Here is a 25,645-nt window from a genome sequence, read left to right as displayed (position 1 = left end):
AACAGAGGCAGGATAGATGTGCATTCCTTTCACACCGAATCTATTCAAGGGGCTACCTTCCACGAAGCTCTTTTGCTAAATCAGACTGTGGAATCCTTCTGCACACTGTGGTGGCCTCTGCACCGCTCACTGGGTGGACACCCTCCCGATGAGCTTTGAGGACCGGGACTGTGGAGCTTCTGAAGAGGCCACCATTTCAATGCTGTATTGATAAGACAGTGAGCAGCAAAATACAGCCCCGGGCAGGGCTGAGAATCTCGTCAGAGTCCCGTCTAGAGGGTGGGTTCTGATGGCACTATCAGGAGTAATTTGAGGAATGAACATGGGGAGAAGGAAAAACAGTCAAAGTGAGAACCAAGTCACCTGCCAGTGATGCCGCTTAGATCTGATTGTTTTACCAGAGTCCTGCTCAGCTCTGGCTTATGGTGGTATAGGGGATTGAACCTGGGACTTTGGAGCCTCAGGCAGGATAGTCCCTTTGCATAACCATTATGCTATCTACCCCCCACCCATGCCACTTATATTTGTTCTAGGCTATTCGGGGCTGTGGGAGTGATACACTGGGATACTTAGAGGCTTAAAGGTGACCAATGTCACATGACCAATGAGTAAAGCATGCTTCCATCATGCTGTTCCGTGCTTTGCAAGCAAACAGAAATGAAACAGTCCCGGGGAATCTGCCGCATTACCTTTGGTCCTGGGAGTCCATGGGGTCCCTGGAAATGGAAAACACAGCTTTTAATTAAGAATCTCTTTCACTGGAGGAAGAAGACTGGTCCTGAAATAAATGCCGTCTCGAAAGTTCCTAGTCGATGACCATGGAATGCAAGCCCAGACCAGTAGGGATGCAGAGGTTACACGGGTTCCCGTGCTTAATCTGAATAGATATGGGTCCTAGAGCACATCGATGGGCTTTATAGTTAACAGTGTTTATATACTTTCCACATATTTGGGAGCTACTCTCTGCCCTGATCCAGCTTTCTAGTCCTATTCCCTACTCTGACACCATCTCCCCAGACAATATCTTTAGCCCACCTGCATGTTATCTGTAAAGCTCAGGCAAAAATTAGTGAAGTCCCCCAGAACATACTAAAAATAGACTTCCTAGCTTCTTCAAACATAAAGACCCCAAATATCATATGTTATATTCTTACCTTTAGGTTTCGGATTATTAAGCAATTTGTCCTGCTTTATATCTTAATGCTTTTCAACCACCAAGTTGCAGATGCTACCATGACGCCGACCTGACTTTCCTGGGCACACAAATGAATCCTGGAACCCCACCTCTCCAGAGCCCTACTCTAGTTGGGAAAGATAGAAACAGGCTGGGGGTCTGGATCCACCTGCCAAAACCCATGTCCAGCAGAGAAGCAATTACAGAAGCCAGAACTCCCACCTTCTGCTCCTCATAAAGATCTTTGGTCCAGACTTCCAGAGGGATAAAGGATAGAGAAGCTTCCAGTGGAGGGAAGGGGATATGGCACTCTGGTGGTAGAAACTGTATGGAATTGTATGCCTCTTATGTCACAATCTTGTCAATCATTATTAAATCATTAATACTACTACTAATAATAATAATAACAGAATCTCAACGCCCTGTCTCCCAGTAGAAGTAACACAGGGATTTGGAACAAGGACCTCCTTGTTTATGCTAGAGCAGGAGACAGGTCAGGGGATGTTTCTTCCTGCTGAAAACAGATTACTGTTCTTGGACTGGACTGTGATACCTATCTGATAGCAGCCATTGTTTCTGCTAGCTGCCTAGCAGAGGGAGGGAGGAACATAACAGGATTCTGTGGAAGAAAGAAAGAAAGAAAGAAGAAAAGAAAAAGCACTGTGATCTCATACTACTTGCTTTTCACCCTCTCCCTTAAAAAGGCTTATTTGTTTATTTATTTGAGAGAACCAAAGCATCTCTCTGGCACATTCAGTACTGGGGACTGAACTCAGAACTTCATGCTTAAGGGTTCAATGACAGTTCATTGTGCCAGTTCCCGGGCTGCATTTCACAGCCCCCTCCCTCTTTTGTACCTAGCATGGGACAATCTGTGAATTTATATGAAATAAAGGTAAGTCTTAAAAGACAGAAATTTTCCCAGGAAAAAAACAAAGACAAAACCAAAAAACCCCAGGCGGTAGGTACCAGTGAAGAGAAGACCTTTTCTATTATTAACTACTCCAGAGACAGAGTGCAGAGGTGTCTCAGCCAGGCAGGAAATGAGATGTCAAGTTTGGAACTGGTCTGCATCATTTATTTAACTGAACACTAAGTGCCCTCCCTCCCTTCCTTCCTTCCTTCCTTCCTTCCTTCCTTCCTTCCTTCCTTCCTTTCTTTCTTCCCTCCTCTTTCTAGATAGAGGACAAGACACAGGGTGAGAGAGGGAGAGAGAAACAAAGGAGGAGAGACTCTATAACACTGCTCTATTGCTCAGGAAGTTTTCTCACACAGGTGTTCCTAGGTGGTGACAAGGGGCTTGAACCTGGGTGCCAGCTCATGTCAAAGTGTGCACTCTACTGGTTAAGTTACCTCCTGACTCCAGGAAAGTGTCATACTAGAGGAGAGCTGAGCACTGTTCTTCATGGTTTATTTTAGTTTGTAAATATTTTATTTTTATTTGTTTTATTTCATATATATATAGACAGGGGGGGAGAGAGAGAAGGAGGGAGGGGGGAGGGGGAGAGAGAGATAGAGAGACCAGAGCACTGCTCAGCTCTGGCTGATGGTGGTGCTGGGGATTGAACTTGGACACATCAGAGCTTCAGGCATCAAAGTCTTTTGCACTATGTTTATGCTGTCTCCCTGGCCCTAGACACATTTATTTTTACAAAGATGAATTCTTTCAGGTTCTTGTAGCAATGATATCCCACCGGAGGGGAGTCATAATGCATGCACACACCAGGAAGAAGAGCCAGTGTAGTCTGTGGAAAGATCTAAATATAGAGTCTGGTTCGTCAACCTAAATTACTGTGGCTAACTAAGGTTACTGTGGATCGCTTTAAACTTTTTCCCGTGATTTGAGTTTACTCTTTGGAGAGAAGGAAATTTGAATATACATCAGTGAAACATACAATAGAGAGGGAAAAAAATGCCATTTCCCCCTCTCCCCCATTCAAGGCATTCAATATTTCATTTCATATGTTTGCACTAACTTAATTGTTTCCTTTTTTAGATAAGCGGTGGGTAAATGTCTGAAGGAAATGACTATTCCTTTATCTTGCATTCTTATCTCGCTTTTAGTAATGGTTTAAAATGCCTTTCTTCTCTGATTTAAGTGGAGGGCTTAGTAAAGGAAAAGCCAGAAGTATGCTGTCAGCTTCGCTGTTGCTGTTTTCTGGGTGTGTGGGGTGTTGTCCTCATCTGGGCTGCACCACTCTGGGCCTGTATGTTGAGACAGAGGGAGGCAGAGACACAGAGAGGGAGAGAGCAGAAGACCCCTTCACTGCAGTGAGGCTTGGCTTTGAGCCTAGGATACATACACGGGGGATGGCATGAGGCAGCCTGGTGCCTTCCTCCTTCCTTCCTTCCTTCCTTCCTTCCTTCCTTCCTTCCTTCCTTCCTTCCTCTTTCCTCCCCTCCTTCTTCTTCCCTCCCCTCCTTTTCTCTCTTTCTGTCATTTTATCATTTTGTCATGGGGGATGGGGATTAAGGGTTTCCAGAGCAATTTCTGACACAGGGCTCAATTTCTCATCTCCCTATGACAGGTGTGTGCCATACCGTCTCAGTTCCATCATGCACTGGGATCTCCAAGTATGTCCCTGCCAGTCCCCTCCTTCCCCAGAGTCCTTTGCTTTGGTTCAATATACCAATTGACTTCATTCTTAATGAACTGTTTCATTCTAAGCAGAAAAGACTGATTACCATGATTTTGTGGTGTGAAATAGAAATGGCAATTAGAAACAGATGATCACTTCGATGGGGTTTACAGTCAACAATATTCATACCCTTTTCCCATATTTGGGAGCTACTCTCTTCCCTGATCCAGCTTTCTAGCCCTTTTTCCAGCCATGACATCATCTCCCCAGACAATAACTTGTGTCCATCAGCATATCAGATGTCAGGCTCAGGAAAAAACTAGTATAGTCACAGGCCCTATGGAATATAACTAAAATAGGCCTACTAACTATCTGCAAGATGGAGAACCCCCCAAATCTTCATTCCAGCCTTTAGGTTCATGATTACTCAACAATTTGTTTGGCTTTATATGTTAACTCTTTTTTCAGTCACCAGGTTCCAGATGCTACCATGATGCCAACCAGACTTCCCTGAGCAGATGACCCCACCAATGTGTCCTGGAGCTCTGCTTCTCCAGAGCCCTGCCCCACTAGGGAAAGAGAGAGTGGGAGTATGGATTCACCTGCCAACGCCCATGTTCAGTGAGGAAGCAATTACAGAAACCAGACCTTCCACCTTCTGCATCCCATGATGACCCTGGGCCCACACTCCCAGAGGGATAAAGAATACGAAAGCTATTAGGGGAGGTGATGGGATACGGAGTTCTGGTGGTGGGTACAACTGTGTGGAGTTGTACCCCCCTTGTCCTATGATTTTTGTCAGTGTTTCTTTTTTATAAATAAAAATGTAAAGAAAAAAAAAAGAAATAGATTACTGAGTCAGGGCTACACTCTGAGTAAGATCATCCCACAAGGCTCTTCCTTAAAGCCCTGGCCTATTTCACCTGTAGGGTTGAAGACATGTGAGGTATGTTGACGACACACTGAGACTCCTTAGAGGTCAATGTCACCTCCCCACCTGGCTTGCCCATCAGTCCCAGTCTAACACAGGTGATGTGGTCTGCCTGCTACGTCCCAGCTCTGACTGCAGTGCCACCAGATAGGCATTAGGAGAACCGGGTTGCTATCAGGCCCTGTGAGGGCCTGGTCATGGCTTCCATGGGTCACTGAGATGGGCACTGGCAGTGGACCTTGACCACTTTGAATTTCATTGCAGTGAAAATGGAAAGATCCAAGCAGCCGCCCACTACAGCAGAGAGCTTCTGTGTATCGTACGAGTGTGTTCATTGAGCATCTTATCTTTATTGGGACTCTTTTTTTTTTTAAATTTATTTCTTTATTGGGGAATCAATGTTTTACATTCAACAGTAAATACAATAGTATTTACATGCATAACATTCCCCAATATTGGGACTCTTAGTCCCTAAAGTGGGTTAGAATATGCTTCTCCTCCTCCTCCTCCTCCTCCTCCTCCTCCTCCTTTTTTTTTGCCTCCATTGCTGGGGCTCAGAGCAGGCACTACAAATCCACTGCTCCTGACAGTCGTTTTTTTTCCCCTCTATCTTTTTTCTATTTTATTGGACAGGGCAGAAAGAAATTGACAGGAATGGGGAGATAGGGTGGGAGAGAGGAAAGACAGATACCTGCAGACCTGCTTCACTGTTGATGCAGTGTCCCTGCTGCAGGTGGGGAGCTGGGGATTTGAACCCAGATCCTTGTGCAAGTCCTTGAGCATAGTACTATGAGTGCTTAACTGAGTGTGCCACCTCCTGGCCCTGGTTAGAACATTCTTTCCTGCTCACAACTCATTGTTGTTTCCTCTTGATTATTCTAAAACAGAGACTGGTTAAAATGACTGTTCTATACCTGGTGGGAGTAAGGTTTGCCAGGCGTATCTTTCTCCAGTTCCCCTAATACTAGACCACTCTCTGGCCAACAGATGTGTCTGGCTGTGTGGAAGTCAGATTCAAGTCAAGTCGGCATCGCTCAAAGTCCACCCCACAGAGTCGTAGAAGACATACCGACTCTTTTGAGGGTCATGTTCCTGCTTTTCTCCGGTCGCCCATTCATTAATAAATGATCACATTTTGGAGAAAAAGGAGAACTTACCATGGGGCCTGGGGGGCCGTGGGGACCCGGTGGGCCAGGGGGGCCTATGATCTGTATACCCAGAAAACAAACACAGATTTGGTTACATCATTTGGTTAAGGTGGTTTGGCTCGGCATCTCGAGCTGGCTTCTGCTCAGGCCATTACTAGTTTCAGAGGAAGAAGGATGTGGGAGAAGGGGAGCATTTGATTCTCTAGGTGCAGAAATTCCTCCACGAGACTAGAATGACGAGAGAACACACAAGTATGCTACAAAATCCAGGAGGTCAAAAATACATGGAGACAAAAAGAAGTCACGGATGACTAAGTAATGCTCTGATGACACAGACACTGTGATGTTCTCCAGTGTTTCACTATGGAGTCACAGGGCTGTGGGGGAAAGAAACACACCACACACACACACACACACACACACACACACACACCCCACACACCCCTCCCCCCCACATATTCTGCCAAGGGAAAATCACACACACACACACACACACACACACACACACACACACACACACACACACACACATTCTACCCACAAACGCCAAAGGAAAATGACTGTTTTTTGTTTTTTGCCTGGGGATTCTTCAAAAGTGCTCTGAGCTCTTGTCTCCCACTAGGCAAAGAGCACAGATGTGGGTTTCACAGTTTGGCAAAGCAAAAGGGGTAGGGGTGGAGGACATTACCAGGCGCAGGTGGAACGGGAGAGGCGAGGGCTCCCACCATTGTGGACTTACAGAAGGGCCTTGAGGACCTGGCAAGCCGGAGTCTCCTTTCTCTCCCTTCATCCCATTGGCACCCTGAGAATGACCGTAAAGAGAGAGGAGTGAGAGAAACAACTGGACTTCCTCCCAGAGTCACTGTCCCCTCCAAGCCCATAATATTCTGCATATGACGAATGACAGGAACATTCAGCTTCTTGTCCTGTCACCTCAAACAGGAAGCTGCCTCACATTCCAAGACTTGAGAATGCTATGGACTTGACATATAGAGTAAAGAAAAGCCAGGGGCGGTGTGCTTGGCTAAATTTACACATTACTAAATTGATCAGAGTATAAATGTACCTCTTTATTTATTATTGGATAGAGACAGGGAGAAATTGAGAGGGGAGAGAACAGAGAGAGGGAGAGAGAGACAGAGAGACACCTGCAGCCCTGCTTCACCGCTCACGAAGCTTTCCCCCTGCAGGTTGACCCAGGGCTTGAACCTGGGTCCTTGTGCACTGTGATGTGAGTGCTTAACCAGGTGTGTCACCACCTGGCTAAATGTCATATATAAAAAAAATTTTTTAGTTTGATAGAACAGAGAGAAACTGAGAAGGGAAGGAGAGATAGAGAGGGAGAGACAGAGGGACACTTGCAGCCTTCACCACTCATGAAGCCTATCCCTTGACACACACACTGGCAGGTGGGGAGCAGAGATCTGAACCTGGGTCCTTGTGTGTTCAACCAGGTGCACCACTGCCTAGCCCCATCATTTTTTTTTTTTTTTAATATTGTGGCTCACTTTCCACAGCAGAAGTAAGATTTTTAACTTTGTTTTCCAATGACACTTACTGATATGCTTCCTTGTTGAAATTTCAGAAATCTCTGAGGACACTGAAGTTTGATATATTTTTCTCTACATTTTTTTCTGGATTTTCTCCTCCAAACTCTCCGTAAAAATGATGGCACAAAACCACAAAAACACTGTTCCAAACTATCATATCACACACACAAAGTCTAAGTTGTTTTAAATTTTACAGGGCTTTATGGCACAAAACCAGAACTTTTATTTCTTTAAAAAAAAAAAATTCAGGGAGTCGGGCAGTGGCGCAGCAGGTTAAGCACACGTGGTGCCAATGGCACAAGGACTGGCTTAAGGATGCCGGTCCGAGCCCCCGGCTCCCCACCTGCAGGGGAGTCGATTCACAAGCGGTGAAGCAGGTCTGCAGGTGTCTGTCTTTCTCTCCCCCTCTCTGTCTTTCTCTCCCCCTCTCTGTCTTCCCCTCCTCTCTCCATTTCTCTCTGTCCTATCCAACAACAACGACGACATCAATAACCACAACAATGTTAAACAACAAGGGCAACAAAAGAGAAAATAAATAAATGTTTAAAAAAATAAAAAAAAAAAATTCAGCTACCACTGACCTATTCATGCTAGTTAAACATGACCCATGACATTTATCTTGTTATCTTGTAGTAAGATCAACTCAGGAAGGTGTGGTTTATTTTCTGATTTGATTAGATGCATTAAATTTTGTTTCATTGACTTGTTGGAAGAGTCAGGATGTATTTTTCTATGTTTTTCTACACAAAAATCTGTTGTGACTTTTCTGACAACCCATCTGGAGAATTAATTAATCATACTGCAAATATTTTTAAAAAAAGCTTTATGTGAGCTCCCCTAGGAGACTCTCGGCAGATCTGATGATTCTTTCTGGTTAATTCAGCTTAATATATAACCCATCATAAACAATTTGAAACATACCGGTAATCCAGGAAGTCCAATGCCTCCTTTTTCACCCGGTGAACCTGGGTCTCCCATGTCACCCTTGGAGCCTTTGAGTCCCTATGAAGCATACAGGTTACACATGAAAGATCACACTGCACCTTGACAATTACAACAGAACTGCAGATCAATGCTACCCACCGGTGAGTCTTACCTGAGGTGAATCTCTATTTTTTTTTAATTTAAGGATTTTACATTTTATTTTATTGGTGGGGTGTGGGGGGGAGAGAAAGAGACCAGAGCACTGATCAATTTTAGTTTTATTTATTTATTTCCCCTTTTGTTGCCCTTGTTTTATTGTTACAGTTATTATTGTTGTTGTTATTGATGTCGGTGCTGTTGGATAGGACAGAGAGAAATGGACAGAGGACAGGAAGACAGAGAGGGGGAGAGAAAGACAGACACCTGCAGGCCTGCTTCACCGCCTGTGAAGGGACTCCCCTGCAGGTGGGGAGCCGGGGGCTCGAACCGGGATCCTTAAGCCGGTCCTTGCGCTTTGTGCCACGTGCGCTTAATCCGCTGCACTACCGCCCAACTCCCTAGTTTGAGTTTAAGACGATATTGGATGGTGGTTTCTTCTGCTGTGAAGAAGCTTTTCAATTTGATGTAGTCCCACTGGTTTATTTCTGATTTAGTCTTCTTCTTTGTAACTGGATTCGTTTCACTGAAGATGACTTTAAAATTTATATGGAAAAGAGTTCTGCCAATATTTTCCTCTAAGTATTTCATAGTTTCTGGCCTAACATCTAAGTCCTTGATCCATTTGGAGATTATTGTGTTAGATGAAATACAGTGGTTCAATTTCATTCTTCTGCATGTTTCAACCCAGTTTTTCCAACAGTATTTGTTGAAGAGACTTCCCTTTCCCCATTTAATAATCTGGGCATTAGCTCTATTCTACTGGTCAATGAGTCTGTTCATGTTCCAGTACCAAGCAGTTTTGATTACAATGGCCCTATAATACAATTTGAGATCTGGGAGTGTGATGCCTACAGTTTTGTTTTTTTCTGCTCAAGATGGTTTTGGCAATTCTAGGTCTTTTCTGTTTCCAGATAAACATTTGTAGCTTTTGTTCTAAAAAAAAATGTGGTTGGGATCTTGATGGGGATAGCATTAAATTTGTATATGGCTCTGGGTGGTATATTCATTTTAATTATGTTAATTCTTCCAACCCAAGAACATGAAATAACTTTCCATTTCTTTGTGTCTTTTTCTATTTCCTTGAATAGTGACTCGTAATTTTTCAGTATACAAGTCTTTCACTTGTTTTGTATAACTCTATTTCAAACTAGTTTGTGAGCTGAAAACACTTGGTTTATTTATTTATTATTAGATAGAGACAGAGAGAAATTTAAAGGGGAGGAGAAGGTAGAGAGGGAGAGAGACTGAGAGACACCTGCTTCACCACTCGCAAAGCTTTCCCTGCAGGTGGGGACCAGGGGCTCAAACCTGGGTCCTTGTGCATTGTAACATGTACACTCAACTGATTGCACCACCACCTGGCCCTCTATTTATTTATTTATTATTAGTGAGTTAATATTGATTTATAAAACTGTAAGACAATAGGGGTATAATTCCATGTAGTTCCCACCACCAGTGTTCTGTGTCCCCCACCCCCTCCATAGGAAACCGTTCTCCCAAGGTCACAGATATGGGCTGACTTTACAGATATCTGCCTCTCTGTCTTTCTCTCTTTCTTTTTGCCCATTTTTTTCCCTATGTGGAAACTATACCCTGTGATCTTACAACCCGGTAAACCATAATGAACTCACTAATGAAAAGCTTAGGAAAAACTAAAACTGGTTGATGTTAAGAGTTAATGTAACTCTAGAACAGATGGTTAAGAAAAAGAGATAAGTGGGCATCATATATCAATACTCTTGTCTTCCTGACTTCAAGCCCATAGTAACCGTGGTGACCAATAACTGTGTTTTAAGTGACAACTTTTGTCTTTGAAAATTACCTGTTCTCCATCGATTCCTGGGGTTCCTGGAGATCCTGGTTCTCCCTGTTAAGATAAAAAGTGACGATTTGTTGTACAGTCATAACCAGTAACACTCTTTACTCAATAAAAAATGAAGCTAAGGTGTAATTTAACTTTCTGGAAATCACAATTTGACTTTCAGTAAATGTCTTATAACCCAATAAAATTCCATGACATTGCACCATGTGTCTACACTAAGCAAAATAACACTTTCTTAAAGATTGTGTAGAATAATATCTACATATAACTAAGACCCAGTGTGCTAAGTTTCTTCTCCTCGTGTGAGATGCAGGCTCAAAAGTGGTGGAAGATAAAAGTATGAAAATACTCCTGAGACCTAGTAATTTGGGGGCGGGGGTAGACAGCATAATGGTTATGCAAAGGACTCTCATTCCTGAGGCTGGCTCCAAAGTCTCAGGTTCAATCCCCTGCACCACCATAAGCCAGAGCTGAATGGTGCTCTTGTAAACAAACAAACAAACAAAACCCTAGTAAGACAATGTTAAATCACCAATAATAGGAAAAAAAAAACCTGGTGGAAGAAAACAGAGATCACTTGATGACTAATTTCTAGGAAAACCTATGTACCTAAGCTCATTTTTTTTCTCCTTAAAAATACAGTTGTTTCTCTTGTTCCCCAACTTGAAAAGAAAGTCTAAACAGGGCAGTTAATTTAAGAAAGAAAAAAGTGTTAGGCATATTCAATTCAGAATATTCTAACTGGCCCCACGTGAACGGCGGATACAAATTCAGCATGGCCGTGAGTTTGCTGTTTCTCCAGAGCCCTCATGGAAGAGCACAGAAATCATGTAACATTGTGATCCACATACACTTACTTTTGGATCGATTCAGTTTCCTACAGTATGCAAGGAATGAACTAAAACATACTCTTCCAGTTGTGATTTATTAGGACCCTTACAAATCCCAACTATATAGGCTGATTTTTTTTTCTTCACTGAAGATGTTCCCTTAGAAACAGACTGAAACAGGATGCAAGAGAATTAAACAAATGACAAATTTACCATCACCTCTCAGTTGAAAAAGTGCTGGGTAGTAAGTGATTTGAAAGATAAGGTAATCCTTTTTTTTTTTTTTTTTTTTTTTTTTTAAAAAAAAAGATTGGGAGTCAGGCTGTAGCGCAGTGGGTTAAGCGCAGGTGGCGCAAAGCACAAGGACCGGCATAAGGATCCCGGTTCGAACCCCGGCTCCCCACCTGCAGGGGAGTCGCTTCACAGGCGGTGAAGCAGGTCTGCAGGTGTCTATCTTTCTCTCCTCCTCTCTGTCTTCCCCTCCTCTCTCCATTTCTCTCTGTCCTATCCAACAACGACAACAACAATAATAACCACAACAATAAAACAACAAGGGCAACAAAAGGGAATAAATAAATAAAATAAATATTTAAAAAAATTAAAAAAAAGATTTTATTTATTTATTAATGAGAAAGATAGGAGATAGAAAGAACCAGACATCACTCTGGTATATGTGCTGCTGGGGATCGAACTCAGGACCTCATGCTTGAGAGTCTAGTGCCTTAGTCACTGCGCCACCTCCTGGACCACAAGATAAGGTAATGTTTTATATCAACGAGTCACTTATGGAGATGTTATTGTAAAGATTCCTGCTTTCTCACACCATGGGGATCCTGTCACAGCCAGCTCTTGTGGGCTGAGCTGGTCTGTTTTCATAGAGAGATTTCCTAACCGAGCTGACTGGAGGCTGTATTTTTTCTAGAATGATTTGTATGATGGTGTTGCAAACCACACTATGGAGGTGACTAGGTGACTACAGCTCTGTTCCCTGATGAAAACTTGAAGAGTTCTTGTCCACAGTGTGACATTTGAGCTTCCCCAAATTGAAGGAAGTCATGACAAACAAACGGGAGGAAAAAAAAAAAAAAGGCATCGCCCAGGTTCTGACTTCCTGCTCTCCGAGGGAGTAGTTTATTTTACTGTTTATTTTACCCACACACATCTGCGGAGGTTGGATGCACCTGGCTAGGTCCTTCCTCATTCTGCCAGGACACCTGTCAGCACGGTGTCAGTATCATGATCATTTTGCTCAACTTTTACCTGCAAAATGTGACCTGTGAATGTTTAGAAGAAAAACACGAGTCTCTGAGTGATTCATTTTGTCATCACATTTTGTCATCACGTGTGGTGCGGTGTGTGGGGAGCCAGGCTACCCTTGTGTGACAGGGAGGAGAAAGCTTTGTTGAACAGAGTCCCACACGTTGGAGGTCAAGTTTCCATGAGAAAGGGCTCTGGTCCGACTCAGGCTGAACTGGCTGGCTCTTGCTCTTCACTCCATCTCAAACTAAGTATGCTCACTGTCTCCGTGGGTGACACAAAGGCCTACATCAACCAGCCAGGACCTCAATTTCAAGATCACTAAGGGATGTGAGGGAGGGGACAGAGAAGCAGCATGGAGGTGGGGTGGCAGAGTAAGAGGCCAGAGAATGTGACTAGACCCCTGACCACATTCCACTCAACTAGACCTTCATCTTCTTAACCTGCCTTACCTTTCAATTTCATCATAAGCCCCCCTCACTCTTCCAACCAATAGGGGCCTGCCCATAGGTACTGGCAGAGCCTCTGCATGCTCTTGTTCAAAGCTCTTTTTATTGACTGTAATTATCTTTGCCGTTCTCCCTCCCCAGTCTGCAAACTGTATATTGAATACTTCCCCTACATGGTTATTATTATTATTTCTACTAGATGCTGGTCCTCATCATAGAGCATCAAAAATTATTTATAGAATAAAGGAGTTAAATGAATTTCAACTGGGTTAGAAAAGAAGAGGGTATAAGGTGGTCTTTTTTTTTTTTGCCTCTAGGGTTATCATTAGGGCTCAGGGCTGGCACTATGAATTCACTGCTCCTGGAGGCCATTTTTATTTTCATTTTCATTTTTTATATATTGGATAGGACAGAGTAATTGAGAGAGGAGGGGAAGAGAGAGAAGGGGGGCGAGAGAGATAGACAACTGCAGACTGGTTTTACTGTTTGTGAAGCAAACCCCTGTTGCAGGTGGGGAGTGGGGGGCTCAAACCGAGATCCTTGCACTTAACCTGGTGCGATACCACCCAACCCTGAGGGTATAGCTTTTAGTGATAAAGTTGTCTTGGCTAGGTGGCACTTTTTTTTTTTTTTTTGCCTCCAGGGTTATTGCTGGGGTTCCGTACCTGCACTACAAATCCACTGCTCCTGACATTTTTTCCCTTTTGTTGCTCTTATTGTTTATTGTTGTTGTTATTGCTATCGTTGTTGGATAGGAAAGAAAGAAATTAAGAGAGGAGGGGAAGACAGAGAGAGGGAGAGGAAGACAGACACCTGCAGACCTGCTTCACCGCTTGTGAAGTGACCCCCGTGCAGGTGGGGTGCCGGGGGCTTGAACCAGAATCTTTCAGCTGGTCTTTGTGCTTTGTGCCATGTGTGCTTAACCCACTGCACTACTGCCTGGCCCCTTAGGTGGCTCCTTTGGTCTCTTGAAGCCAAGTGATGGGGACCTTATGGGTTATTGTAAGGTGTTTTTTTTTTTTTTTTTTTTTTTTTTTTTGTAGGGAGCTTTGAATGAGTACAGTTTTGGTTCTGGAGATTTAGCCAGGTGACGACATGAGGTGAGGACCTTGAGCCTTGGCCAACTTAATACAAGAGGACAAGGACTCTCAGATTTCCTGCCAGGCCATCTAGCCCAGTTCACAAAGATAGTGTGAGCCAGGAATTCAGGCTGTGAATGACTGGGGTGTTTCTTTGTTAGATATTTTAGGATCTAACCAGAATTCAGTGGAGAAAGAGAATAAATAAACTCCCAAACTTAACACTAACATTCTCTATAAAACCTGTTTCAAATTAAGGTCTATGTTCTAAAGAGATCTCAGAGAGAAGAGAAGCTCCGTCATATCATAGTTTATATTCCTTTGCACAATAGTTAAAAAAAAAAAAAAAAAAAAAAAAAAAAAAAAAAAAACAGTGTCTGTGTGCCGGCTTTCAGTTTTAAAGTATCTTTTTTTTTTTTTTTTTTTTTGCCTCCAGGGTTATTACTGGGCTGGTGCCTGCACTACAAATCCACTGCTCCTGGAGGCTATTTTTCCCATTTTGTTGCCCTTGTGCTTGTTGTAGTTGTTATTGTTGTCATAGCTGTTGTTGTTGTTGGATAGGACAGAGAGAAATGGAGAAAGGAGGGGAAGACAGAGAGGAGGAGAGAAAGATAGACACCTGCAGACCTGCTTCACCGCTTGCAAAGTGACCTCCTGCAGGTGGGGAGCTGGGGGCTTGAAAGTTCTCAAGTATCTTAAAAGAAACGAGTACAAAGGCAGATATTTTCATATGTGCATGTCTGTGTAGACAGATTGAGCAAATAAACTGCATTAAGAAGTACAAACAAAAGATGGATTTCAAAACTACTTGAATCTCCTTTAAAAATCCAATGATGAAAGACTTACTTCGATGCGTGTGGCTCAGGGCTGAAATGTCAGTCACTGACCACATGTTAATTGATCAGATGCGTCTGAAGAGTTGAAGTCTGGCTTGAAGAGATAAAACCCGCACCCCCACCCAACTTTAGATGCAACCATGCTTTTAGATGCCTATTGTTCACTGTGGGCCTGTTTTATTAGAATAAGGTGCAGATGGGCAGAATTTTTGGATATATATGGATATATTCTAGAAGTGATTCCCACATGACTGCTGTCATTTATGACCATGTTAGAGCTTACTTTGTTCTTTTTTTTTTTTTTATCACAATACAATGGGATAGGATTTTGTGTGCGTGAATATCAGAGAAATTTCCCTTCAATTCTTCTTTGAATATTTTCTTTTTTTTTCATACACTATATTTAGTGTTTCTTTACATTTATAATTTATGGTCTGATTTTAATATTCTGTTTTTTTTTCTGGGTCAGGTGGTGTCACACCTGGTTGAGTGCACGTGTTACAAAGCATAAGGTGCCAGGTTTGAGCCCCGGTCCCCACCTGCAGGGGAAAAGCTTTGCGAGTGGTGAAGCAGGGCTGCAGGTCTCTCTCTGTCTCTCTTCCTCTCTATCTTCCCCTTCCCTCTTTATTTTTGATCATCCCTATCCAAAAAATAAAGATTAAAAAAAAAAAACCAACCAAAATTCTGTTTTTTTCTTTCTCTTTACCTTCCCTCAAGCTGAATACTATTATTTGTATCCTTTCTTTCCAATTTTTTCTTTTTATTTCATTCCTCTTCAGCCCAGTCTCTATTTCTATCTCTTCGCCTAACCTTGTGATTCAGGAGTCTCCTGAATTTGAATGACTGCTTGCCAGACATGCATGCATTTGAGATGGCGTTGTCTATATCGTACAAGGTACACAGAAACAAGTAACATAAACAATAACCTTTGGCCCTTGTAATCCTTGAGGTCCAGGAGGTCCAGGGGGGCCCTAAAGCCAGAAAAGACAAGGTCTTCAGAAGTAGGAAGTATATATGCATTAACGTACATACACCTTCTGTATTTATTTCAGTCATAATCCAATATTCCCCAGTATTGGCTTGCAGTGAAAAAAAAATCATCCATGACAGAATTAGAGAAACTATCTACTTACACGTTAAAGTACTTCTACTACTTTCATGCAAAAGCATCAACACATTTGGGTCAAAGTAATACTGAAGAATGTTTGGGGTTGGTGTGGAAGATATTGCTTCCCTGTTTCACATTCATCTTCTGGGCATGCATTAGTCTAATGGCATTACCTGTGCTTCCATATAAACTGCCCCTCCTCCACACACACCCCAGGAAATGGTTCCGTTTCCCAAACACTAGAGAACAAAACTGTCTTATGGGGGCCGAGTGGTAGCACAGCGGGTTAAGCGAACGTGGTGCAAAGCGCAAGGATCGGCGTAAGGATCCCGGTTCGAGCCCCCGGCTCCCTACCAGCAGGGGAGTCGCTTCACAGGAGGTGAAGCAGGTCTGCAGGTGTCTGTCTTTCACTCCCTCCCTCTGTTTTTCCCTCCTCTCTCCATTTCTCTTTGTCCTAGCCAACAATAACGACATCAATAACCACAACAATGTTAAACAAAACAAGGGTAACAAAAGGGAAAATAAATAAATAAATAATAATAATAATAAAGGAAACACAAAATTAAATCTCAGATAAAACAAAAGCTACATTAGTACCATTATGACAGTCATGCGACCACAGAAATCATGCAGTTGGAGTTACCGTGACAGTTAAGGTGGTGATCCTCTGTTGGGAAAATGCATCGACAAAGATCAGGGTTACTGTTTTGTGTGCCAGAGTATATAATGGTACATTTCTGAAGTAGTAAACGTTTGGAATATGTCTCTGTAAGTTTAATGTCTCATAAGTACCGACAAGTACTGGAAACACTTTATTCTATTTCCCAACGAATGCAGCATAGTTGAGAGACTAAAATTTATTTTAAAATGTCTATAGGCAAAGAAACAAATGCCAGTACTTTATTCACCTGACTTCAAAATATGCGGACATTAAATACGACAATAAAGTCACACACTGATGAAATAGAATTACGTGACTATTCATTAAAGTAGTATACACTAGAAGTTTGCCAGGGTAATTGTGGACTCAGAAACATTAGCAATTTACATAAAACTTACTCTAGAGTATGTTTTCAACTAGAAAAATTTTTTTTCAATTGTGGAAGTGGTATTTTCTTCTTTTCTCTACCTTCTCATTGCATTAGTATTAGCTTTGCATGGATATGCCATTACTAAAGGCAGGCATTGATGGGAAATTCATGTCATTTCTTAGTATAGAGTGCTCTGACAAAATATATTTTCTCGAAGTACGATCTCTAAAACACATGGTTCCTAGCTCAGGAATCTTATTTTATTATTTTATTTTATTAAATCTTATTTTATTTATTTTTTAACTAAAAATCTGTTTTATTACAATCAGACAGACAGATAGATAGATACAAAGAGAAAGACACGGGAAGACCAAAGCACTACTCAGTTCTGGGCTTATGGTGGTGCTGAGAACTCTGAGCTTCAGGAATGTACGTCTTTTACATAAATCCAAGCCCAGGATTAATTTTGGTATTAATACTTCTAGCCTGCGTCTTGTGATAGAAGTTCTGTGGGGCTTCTAGTCACATTAGCATGATGGGGGGGGTCACATTATCAATGAAACACCCACTGAGAAACCTGGCTTTGGGGGGCCGGGTGGTAGTGCAGCGGGTTAAGCGCATATGACTTGAAGCGCAAGGACCGGCGTTAGGATCGCAGTTCGAGCCCCCGGCTCCCCACCTGCAGGGGGCACACTTCACAGGTGGTGAAGCAGGTCTGTAGGTGTCTCTTTTTCTCTCCTCTCTGTCTTCCCCTCCTCTCTTGATTTCTCTGTCCTATCCAACAACAACACCAATAATAATAATAATAATAAAAAGCACAACAATGATAAAACAACAAGGGCAACAAAAGGGATTAAAAAGGGCCTCCAGGAGCAGTGGACTCGTGGTGCAGGCACCAAGCCCCAGCCATAACCCTGGAGGAAAAAAAAAAAAAAAAAAAGAAAGAAAACTGGGTCTAGAACTTGAGGGCAGAAACAGTCTGGTGACTTCTGCTCATTTTTTAATTTTTTAAAATTTTTATTTATTTATTTTTCCTTTTTGTTGCCCTTGTTTCTTATTGTTGTTGTAGTTATTATTGTTGTTGCTATTGATGTCATCATTGTTGGATAGGACAGAGAGAAATGGAGAGAGGAGGGGAAGACAGAGAGGGGGAGAGAAAGACAGACACCTGCAGACCTGCTTCACCGTCTCTGAAGAGACCTCCCTGCAGGTGGGGAGCCGGGGGCCTGAACCGGGATCCTTATGCTGGTCCTTGTCCTTTGCATCACGTGCGCTTAACCCACTACTCTACTGCCTGACTCCCTAATGCTCGTTTTTAAACTATCCCCACTAAGGGACATTCATTCAAGGTAGTGACAGACAGACAGACAGACAGACAGGCAGCCCAGACCACCATAGCTCTAGGCAGTGAACATGTTTCTCTGCATTTTACCAGCTTAAAAAACAATGAAACAACAACAAAGAGAGGCTAAGTAAGCTGCAGATAGATTTGGTAAAACTAGTAAATGCTCTCCTCATTCACAATGGTAGCAAAAGTTGATCTAGCATGATGAGATAATGTGGTGAAACCACAAAAAAGGAAACAGCAGCAACAACCAAAAAACAAAACTTCAAACACATACAAACTGGCAAACATTTTAAACAACTATTTTGATTTCCAAGTAAAGAAATGGCTTGGACATGGGTGGGAGTAGATAGCATAATGGTTATGCAAAAAGACTTAAAAAAAATTAAAGCTCCAAAGTCCCACAGTTCCTCATAATACCACCATGAGCCTGAGTTGAGCAGTGCTCTGGAAAAAAAAACAAAGAGAGGAAGAAAGAAAGATGAAAGAAAGAAAGAGAAAGGATAAGGAATGGCTTTTACATATATGAGCTAAGCTTATTAACTCACTCAGCTAATAACAATTTATATAATCCTACAAGCTCAGACGCATATCAAGCACACTGGGGCTGACATGATAAGCCTAAAACGTGTGTCTTTTTACCAAGAACCAAAACCAAAGTCAAATGCCAAGCTTTCAATCTGCTAAGAGGCAAGACGAAGGCAATTTGAGAATCATTAAATGTCGAACTATTGGATCCCGGCTGCTAGTACTTAAAGAATTAAGAGGGCATGGGAAAATACCTCAACATGTTAAAGCACAGGACTCACATGAGCAAAGGTCCCAGGTTCAATCCTGGCACCACCACCATCGAGAGCTGAGAAATACTCTGGCCTCTCTCATAAAAATAAATAAATCGGGTTGGGCGGTGGTGCACCTGGTTGAATGCACGTTACAATGTATAAGGACCCAGGTTTCAGCCCCTGGTCCCCAGCTGCAGGGGGAAAGCTTTGCAAATGGTAAAGCAGTGTTGCCGGTCTCTCTCTTTCTCTCTCTCTCTCTTTCTCTCTGTCTCTCTTTCTCTCACCCCCTTCCCTCTCCATTTCTTACTGTCTCGATTCAGTAAGTAAATAAAGAAAAATAAATAAAGAAACCTTATATAAAAGAATTAAGAGGAACAATGTGTCTGGATGGTGGAAGTGGTTTGTTGGATAGGAGTAAGATGGATTAAAGCAAGGGAAGAAGAAAAGGAGGAGAGAGGCAAAAAAAAAAAAAAAAGGCATGTATCAGGGCAGGGGTAGATAGCATAAGGGTTATGCAAAGGTACTCTTCATGCCTAAGAATCTGAAGTCCCAGGTTTAATCCCCTGTTACCACCATAAACCAGAGCTGATCAGTATTCTGGTTAAAAACAAACAAACAAAAAACCTTAAAAGAAGGTATGGATACAAATGACTGCTTTCTTGGAAGAGGCGTGCTGTGGGGAAACAGGAACTTGTATACAGGAAAGACAGAATAATAGTCCTACAAATCGGATGGTAGTTTTTGGCTGGGTAGAGTGGGCCAGATGTCATTTCGGTTCTTGAGCTGATTAGAAGTATCCCAAAAGTGATAACTGAGAAAACTGGCTTTGGAGAGACAGACAAGGATGGATCAGAAAGGCAAGGAGGCAGAGGGCAGATAAATGGGTCAAGGAGAGGCGGAGGGTGCTGTGAGCAGCCAGCGGAGTCTTGGAGTCTGATGTCTGCCTACTGCTAACGGTCATCAGTGTCCTGACTCCGTCCCCTGGGGCGAAATCACTGACCTGCAAGGCTTCGTGGAGATTGCCGTTGTAGTCTATGATCTCAGTGGCTCCTGGATCCCCTTTTTGACCAGGTAGTCCCTACAAACAAACAAACAAAAATAAACATGCACCAAGGAAAAGGCACAGCAATTAGACTAGGAGGTGTAGTGGGTGATTGTGGAAAGGGAGATGCCAGTTCACAACTCTGATGACTACAATTCCTGATTGAAGTTTAGGGGCAGGCACGTTGAATCCAGTAATCATGTCCATTCAGTCTTGGCCCTGATTTCAGAGAAGGAAGGCCACCTCTGACTGCCTCTCTGTGGTAGGTTGGAGACACGAAATCTGATTTTTGTTGTTGTTTGTGAGATGATTTAATCTCTGAAACTTCTTTTTTCTTTAAATTTAAAATGTAGGTCTTCTGATCTCATTATACTCATCTACACTTCACTGAGTATTTCTTCTCTTTAAGAAGGCAGAGCTCTGGGGCCAGGTGGTAGCACACTTCACCTGGTTGAGTGCACATGTAACAATCCACAAGGACCCAGGCTCAAGCCCCTGGTCCCCACCTGCAGGGGGAAAGCTTTGCGAGTGGTGAAGCAGTGCTGCAGGTGTTTCTCTGTCTCTTTCCCTCTCTATCTCCCTCTTCCTTCTTGATATCTGGCTGTCTCTATCCAGTAAATAAATACAAATAATAATTAGAAAAAGAGTATGGCTAGGTAAAAGAAAAAAAAAAGAAGGCAGAACTCATTTTGGTGAGAAATAGTTGGCTTTCCCATAAAAATAGAATTTCATTAACATTAATTCAAAGAGGGAACAAAAATGTATATACATTTATAATAATAAGAAATATGTACAAAAAAGATACTAACCATTACAGAAATCAACCTCCAACACTTAGTGAAAAAGAGCTAAGTGAAGTAAAAGAATTGCAAGGGGAAAAAAAAGAGAATATAATATGTATTATATATTTCATATGTACTTAAGACCTCTATGCTACTTATTGGCTCCATTACAGAACTTCCATTAGTCATGTTCTGTTTCCTTGCTTAGGTTTACAAAGAGACTTTGGAAATCTGTGTTATCATTTTCTTTATAATCAATTTAATTGGAAAACAAAAAAATTCTATTACTGCAACCTATAGCTTTGCTACTGCTCATTTAGCAGAGTGGACGTACAAAGACTTCTCTTGACCTTCTTTTTGTGAAGCAATTATTATGTTTTAGAATCTATATGTGTTGTCTTGGTGATTAAATTTTAAAAAAAAAACACGAGAGATGAAGGTCTAGCAGGAATGATGACAATACCCTACCTCTGGTGCTATTATTGGGAAGTATATACATTCAGATGCCCTGTGCAAAGTCAGACACATATTTCAAATCTGGGCTTGTAGGGGACAAAAGCCTAGGGGACAGGCATACTCACTCTTGGTCCCATTGTTCCTGAGTCCCCTTTGTCTCCACGATCACCCTTTCCCAAGAGAAGAGAGAGGAAACAGAATCAGTTGTGGGACCAATAGCTTCAAAGTCACTCAAATCCAAGGCTGCATCTTCCTCTCAACAGCACACCCTCACAGTGGGCTCACAGAAACAACCACGAACGCGGCCCAATACTGTCTATCTAAGACACACCTTTGAGTGAAGTCACATCTCCCTTTCAGATGGCAAGATATCTTGGAGGAACTATACATATGGTTATTCTTTCATTAGAGCTTTCCAACTGCAAAGCAAGTCTCTCCTTCTTTCCTTCCTTCTTTCTTTCTTTCTTTCTTTCTTTCTTTCCTTCTTTCCTTCTTTCTTTCTTTCTTTCTTTCTTTCTTTCTTTCTTTCTTTCTTTCTTTCTTTCTTTCTTTCTTTCGGTTGGTAGTGCAGGCACTGAGCCCCAGCGATAACCCTAGAGACCATCTTTTCTCCATTGTAGTTGTGCAGCTGTCGTTGTTTTTGGTTAGGAAAGAGAGAAATGGAGAGAGGAGGGGAAGACAGAGAGGGAGAGAGAAAGACAGACACCTGCAGACCTGCTTCACCACTTGTGAAGTGACTCCCCTGCAGGTGGGGAGCCGGGGGCTCGAACCGGGATCCTTGTGCTTCACGCTATGTGCGTTTAACCCGGTGTGCTAGTACCTGGCTCCCAGAAAGTGGCTTCTATGAGGCCCACAATCAGCCTCTTAGGTTGAAGAGTTTTGGGGTTGGGGTGGGGGGACCAGTTTGTTGGACTGTCTTTTTTCTAAGAAGAAAAGTATAGACTTTGGGACAGGAAAAGTATAAAGAAGTCATTCTTGGGACACTTGGGAGGCAAAAGTCACCAGCCAGCCAGGCCTCCTGACAAGGGGAGGTAAGGGAAGGTTTGTTGACAGGCAATCAAACACCCAAAGGTGCTGAAATGGACAGCAGCCAGGTGGCAGGCCAGGGGCCTGGTAAACACAGCTTTCTCTTTTAAGTCAGTGCAATATATCAGAATCACTGAAGCTCCATTTATGGTGCTACCATCCTGGAGAGAAGCCAGGAACAGCCAAAGTCGGTTGAAGAACACTCCAAATTCTCAGACATCTTAACCAGAATCTGAGGAGAAGAGATTCACACTTGCACAGATCTCAGGGTGCTTGGACTAGCCTCACATTGACAACATCCTTTTAGATAAGTGACGTCCAAAATATTTTCACGTTGGCACATATTCCTAGAAACTGGTTGAGAGCTAATGAAGCAGGAAACGGGACTGCAATATTCCCATGTCCACATGAGACTTGTAACTTGGACCACACTATTCCATCTGTCCTGCAGAATTAGTGATTTTTACTGTTTCTTTCCCTCATTTTGAACTCATTTCTTTTCACTGTTACTAGCTCTTAGCATCTTAAACAACACAGTTCTGTTTAAAGCAGAGATTGCAGAGACTATGAGGAGCATGAGAGAGAATTTCTATTGGTGGTGAAAGTTTAAAGCAACTAATGGAGTCAACTGGGCAGGAGAAGTAGCGTAATTGTCGTGAAAATGATTTTCATGCCTGAGGCTCTGAGGTTCCAGGTTCAATTCCCCATATTAGTTCAGCTGGAGCTGAACTAAGGGAGTCAACTAACTTACATGCAAGGTATAATTTGAATGATCTCTCACAAAGATAGCTAGGAAATGAAAACATCCTATTATGCTATGTGTAACTGAAGTCAAGAAATTACGTGCATAAAATAGGACATAGCGCTTTTCACAGAGTTATCTGAAGCACAGGAACACACACACACACACACACACACACACACACACACACACACACACAACTGAATTCTCTGAGACACGTTCAGAAGGGTGCGATGATGGCAATCCCAGTGTTTGAAAGAGGTGAGCCTCAAACACATGTCTTCCGGTTACACGGACTCGGTCACTCAAGCTACTGACCTTTGACCCCTTCGGGCCTCTACTTCCTGATTCACCTGGTCTCCCCTTGTATTGGAGCAGAGAAAGATGAGACGGAGAAAAAGATGACAGGGGAGAAAAGAAACAGGAAATCAGAAATCAGCAGCGAGGCAGAGTTAACAGAGAGAAACAGCACCACTTGATTCTAACGGCCCTGTCTAAGGCTGGTTCTCATCCCAGACACAGTCATCATCACCGTATCATCAGATCCTTGTCTGGTCCTCCCCTCCAACTGCCAACTGTCATCCCATCTCTGGAAACTGTCCTCCATCAGGAGACGGGGTTTTTTTTGAGGGGGGGGCAGAGAGGGCCCGTGAAGTGTCTCCTCTCAACGGTGTCTGCATGCATTTTCATCAGTGCAAATTACATCCTGCCTTTCTCAGAGGCTTATTAAAATAAAGTGTTACCATACTCCCTTGCAGGGAGTTTAGAGGCACAGAGATGGAGCAGCCACATAAATCCTTGGGCTTAATACTTTCAAGGTGCAGTCCACCGTCAGACGGCCATGAAGACCAGCACAGCCTGTACCCATTGGAGTGTGGAGCCAGTGAGCATGTGCTCATAGCATGGTACCGCCCCCTGTCCGCTCAGAGGCATCCTTAAATTTGTTCCTCTGAAAGAACAGGCTGGAAATGCTTTAATGCTAGCCCTGTTCTCAACTCTGACACCATGTTGCCAGGCAATACTTTTAGTCCACTTGCATGTTAGCTGTCAGGCAAAGAATTACTAAAGTCACGGGCCCCTTGGAACAGACCTAAAATAGGCTTTCTAGCTTCTTCCCACACCAAGACCCTCAGTTCCATCTGCTCTATTCTTATCTTTAGGTTCCTGATTATTAAACAATTTGTCCAGCTTTATATTTTACTGCTTTTCAGTCACCAAGTTGCAGATGCTACCAGGATGCCAACCTGACTCCCCTGGGCAGATGAACCTCACCAGTGTGTCCCACCTCCCCAGAGCCCTGCCCCACTAGGGAAAGATAGAAACAGGCTGGAGGGTGTGGATCCACCTGCCAACACCCATGTCCAGCAGAGAAGCAGTTACAGAAATGAGAATTCCCACCTTATACTTCCCAGAAAGATCTTTGGTCCATACTCCCAGGGGAATAAAGAACAGGAAAGTTTCCAATGGAGGGGATGGGACATGGAACTCTGGTGGTGGGGACGGTGGGATTTTACTGCTCTTGTTTTACAGTCTTGTTAATCATTATTAAATCACTAATAAAACCTCTCCCTCTCTCTCTTTTTGAAAAGAACCAAGCAGTGCACAGTTCTGTAAGCTATCGGTTATGTTCATACCAAGCACAGACACAAAAACACCAACTGAACAAGTGTTTACACCCAGAGTAGGTGGCACACATTCCCAAACCAGAGACTTTCCATATCAGTCACTAACCTTGGGTCCTGGGACGCCTGGTTCTCCTCGTTCGCCTCTTCCTGGAGGTCCAGCCTCTCCTCGTTCACCCTGTTGCAAATTGCAAACAGGTGAATGGAACATTCCTCAACCACCTTCCCCAAGGTCTCTACCCACTGACAAGCGCATTACATGACAGCGAAAGAGAGCAGAGTAGAGCTGTCATTTATTCACCGTGGACCTGGCACGGTAGTCATCGCAATAGGGATGATCTCATTTAATCATCAGAACAGTCACTATGCTTGTGATTCCATCTGTTTCCTTCCGCAGACAAGGAAGTGGCTTGTCTAAGGTCTAGAAGATAGCTTTGTAGGTCAATGGAGAGACTTTGGAGCGAGTGATCTAATTAGACAGTCAAAATCCATATGAACAAAACAGCCGGGGATCCAGGAGACATGTAAGGCTCTCTACAGGAGACAGCAAACCCCACAGGGCTCTCGGTGTTCCAGACCAGATCCTGGAGGTGAGACTTGAGTCCCTCCCTGAACATTAGGTTGGGTTCATTTTATTTCTTTATTTGTTATCAGAGCACAGCTCAGCTCTGGCTTATAGTGCTGAGCAGTGAACCTGGGAGCTCAGAGTCTCAGACTTGAAAGTCATTTGTAGAACCACTCTGCCATCTTCCCAGCCCTTGGGTTTAATTCTATGATCACTGTAACTCGAGATGGTGCTCAATGTGGGGCCCTTGTGCTTTAATTCTCTCTCTCATATTTTGATAATTTTTTGCATGTTAAACAGTTCTTTTCTTTTTTAAAAATTTATTTTCCCTTTTGTTGCCCTTGGTTTTTTTATTGTTGTTGTTATTGATGTCGTTGTTGTTAGATAGGACAGAGCGAAATGGAGA

The 25,645-nt window shown here is 42.9% G+C and overlaps 1 protein-coding gene across 1 annotated transcript in view; it reads right to left on the bottom strand.

Annotated features, from left to right (window-relative positions):
• The window catches only part of COL25A1 (collagen type XXV alpha 1 chain), a 234,056-nt gene that overhangs the window by 42,233 nt on the left and 166,178 nt on the right, over positions 1-25,645 (bottom strand). Inside the window, exons 22-32 of the mRNA XM_060172381.1 lie at positions 24,784-24,852; positions 23,371-23,415; positions 21,410-21,454; positions 20,005-20,082; positions 16,490-16,513; positions 15,665-15,709; positions 10,288-10,332; positions 8,304-8,384; positions 6,572-6,634; positions 5,842-5,892; positions 690-716 (exon numbers count right to left, since the gene is read on the bottom strand). Coding sequence (XP_060028364.1) covers positions 690-716; positions 5,842-5,892; positions 6,572-6,634; positions 8,304-8,384; positions 10,288-10,332; positions 15,665-15,709; positions 16,490-16,513; positions 20,005-20,082; positions 21,410-21,454; positions 23,371-23,415; positions 24,784-24,852 — 573 coding nt within the window. The remainder of the gene's footprint in view (positions 1-689; positions 717-5,841; positions 5,893-6,571; positions 6,635-8,303; positions 8,385-10,287; positions 10,333-15,664; positions 15,710-16,489; positions 16,514-20,004; positions 20,083-21,409; positions 21,455-23,370; positions 23,416-24,783; positions 24,853-25,645) is intronic.

Source organism: Erinaceus europaeus, chromosome 2 (genome assembly GCF_950295315.1).
Source record: "Erinaceus europaeus chromosome 2, mEriEur2.1, whole genome shotgun sequence".
Taxonomy (NCBI): Eukaryota; Metazoa; Chordata; class Mammalia; order Eulipotyphla; family Erinaceidae; genus Erinaceus; species Erinaceus europaeus.
Note: the sequence above shows the minus strand (reverse complement) of the source record. Positions and strands in the feature narration are given on the sequence as shown.